This window comes from Aplysia californica, unplaced genomic scaffold (assembly GCF_000002075.1).
Source record: "Aplysia californica isolate F4 #8 unplaced genomic scaffold, AplCal3.0 scaffold00007, whole genome shotgun sequence".
NCBI classification, from domain to species: Eukaryota; Metazoa; Mollusca; class Gastropoda; order Aplysiida; family Aplysiidae; genus Aplysia; species Aplysia californica.
In genome coordinates this window covers 2,965,069-2,967,989 of record NW_004797277.1, presented here as the reverse complement: position 1 = coordinate 2,967,989, position 2,921 = coordinate 2,965,069, and the positions used below count along the sequence as shown (strand labels likewise).

The 2,921-nt window shown below is 46.4% G+C and overlaps 1 protein-coding gene across 1 annotated transcript in view; it reads right to left on the bottom strand.

Annotated features, from left to right (window-relative positions):
• The window catches only part of LOC101856546 (caldesmon-like), a 6,731-nt gene extending 4,193 nt beyond the window's left edge, over positions 1 to 2,538 (bottom strand). Inside the window, exons 1-2 of the mRNA XM_013081836.2 lie at positions 2,475 to 2,538; positions 423 to 1,784 (exon numbers count right to left, since the gene is read on the bottom strand). Coding sequence (XP_012937290.2) covers positions 423 to 1,784; positions 2,475 to 2,538 — 1,426 coding nt within the window. The remainder of the gene's footprint in view (positions 1 to 422; positions 1,785 to 2,474) is intronic.
• Positions 2,539 to 2,921: the final 383 nt, after the last annotated feature.

Sequence of the window (2,921 nt, the reverse complement as noted above, 5' to 3'; positions counted from 1 at the left end):
TCTTCGCTTTCCCCTCTCCCTCATTAGCTGACACCCTACACCCACACATCCACGCTCCAATTTTCTCTCCAATATCCTCTTCTTTCTTTTTTTCTTTGCTTTGCTTGCACCACCACACCACCCCATTTCTCTCCATTCTATAATTTTTTTTTGATTTTTCCATGTTTGTGTGAATTCTTGAAACATTCTGTCTTTTCTTCATTCAACAACTTACCTTTCTCTCCCCCCCCCCCTTTTCCCTCTTCCCGTGTGTGCAAACTTTTTTGATTAATAACGATAGAGAGAGAGAGAGAGAGAGAGAGAGAGAGAGAGAGAGAGAGAGAGAGAGAGAGAGAGAGAGAGAGAGAGAGAGAGGGGGGGGAGAGAGAGTGAGGGTTGGGGTGGGAGTTGACTCTTTTATTATAGGAAGAATGACAACTTACCAGTCTGAAGTTGAGTGTGTGGCTTTTCGTGAACGTGACTGGTGGTCTCATCCAAAGGGTTTACGGAATTCTGAGGAGAGGATGGCGTAGTCGCTTCCTTCACCTCGTCCACACCGCTCCGCCCACACACTGAAAGTGCCTTTCTCTTACTGGCGCTCAGCTTGTTGTTGTTGCTGTTGTTTTTGCTCTTATCGTTGTTGCAGCTCCCGATGTTGTTGTTGTCGTTGTCATTGTTTATGCTGCAGTTTTTCTTGATGTTGCTGTTGCGGTTATTGCGAATTTTGCGGCTGCTGCTATGGCCTCCGTTGCTACGTTTGCTGCAACTGTTGTTGTTTGGCGACTCGGTACCCACACCAGTCACGTACTGGCTCTCTGTCGAGCTCTGTGATTTGTCCCTAGACGAACAAGAAGAGGGTGTCGATGTCCTCGTCTGGGACGTCCCAGATGGAGCAGCGGCGCCATCGTCCGACCCGTCTCTCTGGCGCAGGGGTTTGTCACCGCAAAATTTCAACAAACGCCGACACTCCACAGACTTTGTTTTCTCCTTCTTCTCCTCCTCCTCAGCCTTTCGTCTCTGCCTCTTCTCCTCCTCCTCAGTCTTTGAACTGTGCCTCTTCCCTTCCTCCTCAGCCTTTGAACTGTGCCTCTTCCCTTCCTCCTCAGCCTTTGGTCTCCGCCTCTTCCCTTCCTCCTCAGCCTTTGATCTCTGCCTCTTCCCTTCCTCCCCAGCCTTTGATCTCTGCCTCTTCCCTTCCTCCTCAGCCTTTGGTTTCCGCCTCTTCCCTTCCTCTACAACCTTTGATCTCTGCATCTTCCTTTCCTTCTCAGCATTTGGTCTCTGCGTCTTCCCTATCTTGTTTCTCGAGATTGCTGCTGTAGGTCTCACCCTCTCTCTCTGAGTTTCTTCAGCCATAGCAAGAACTGTCTTAAAGTCCATGGGTGGGGGGACGCCTTTTTTGTTAGCGTGTCTGACGATTGGCTTCTTTGGTGGTTTAGCAGATTCCAGGTACGTTTCTGTGGCAGATATCGGCAGACTGTGCTTCCATCTGTTGTCATGATTCACGAACGACTGGCTATGAGAAGACCTGAAACGTTTACTGCTGCTGCTGCTTTCATGAGTCGACTTCCTTTTCACGCTGGTTTTATTTTCCACATCTGCGTAATCTTTCTTCTGGGCTCTCTCCCACGCCTCCCTGGAGAGCCTGGCTATCTTCTCTCTTTCTCGTCTCGCTTCTTCCTTGGACAGCGTGCTGTATAAGCCATAGGGATCATTGTTGCTTGTTTTCTTCTTAGGAATTATGTATCCCTCCATTTTCTGCTCTTCTCTTTCCTCTCTCGTTCTTTCTATCCTGGTTGACTTTGCTGAAAGGAGAAAGAAAACATAACAGAGTTAGAGAATAAGATGAAATCTTGTAATCAAAAATAAGGAAACGAAAGTTGTACATTATATATCACACATATGTGCTCATGTGATAGTTTTAATCCAAAGACCGCATAAATGCCTTTTCATCCACTTGTGTTTTGTGTTGAGATAAAGGTATTGTAAAGCGGCGAGAGCTGTATTGTACGGAAGTCATCTTCATTTATTTTATTTTTTATATTGCAGAATCTAGTGGGCCAGTGATAACTTTTTTTTAATGTATTTTTTTCACGCCTCTCATCGATACCAGTAGAGAGATCAAGATACTCGATAAAAGTTCTCCCCGCTTGGGAATCTAACAGCGAGTTACCATAAGCTACACTAGACGCTGGCCATTGAAATACATTCGCCCCTGGGTAAGACGACCACCCATTATCAAGGAGAAAAATGGCCGTACAAGTCAGGTGGCCGTCTTAGGTAGGACTAAACAAGATAAAAGAAAACAGACCATTCTTTTCTGAGGTCCCAATCGAAGGTAGCCACAATGTTGTTGTTATTCTTGTTGGGTTGTTGTTGTTTTTTGTTGTTGTTGCTTGCCTTTTTGTGTTGTTATTGCTGCTGATCTTGCGCAAGGGTGGCAATAAAACGAAATGTGTCCAACGAGGAAGACCGAGGACCATGTTAAAACAAACACGCGAGTCGCCACCACTGGGAGAACGAGCGACGCTTCTGTCGCAAGTTTATGTTGATGTTCATTGTTACTTTGTTACAGACTGGGTAAACAGTGACCGCTCATCTCACATACGATTTGTGTCTGAGTTGTGGGCGGGGCTTATGGGTTATTGGGGATCACACGCTTACCTCACCAGCAGTCGAACGTTTTATTTATTGTTACCTATTGGTCAACAGTGGGAGGGGCCAAAACAACATGATCGGTTGGAGGAGCTAGCTATCAACAACAACAGGTGATTGGATAAAGATGGTACGCCCACAACGCCAGGGGCCAATGCATAATTCATGACAAAATGTAATGGAGTCACTCAGGTGGCCGTCTAAGACAGGTGTTATTGTTTGGTGTGATAGGGGTTGTGTGTTAACATATGGTGACCGCGTCTGAGTTTGACAGGGAGTGGGGGGGG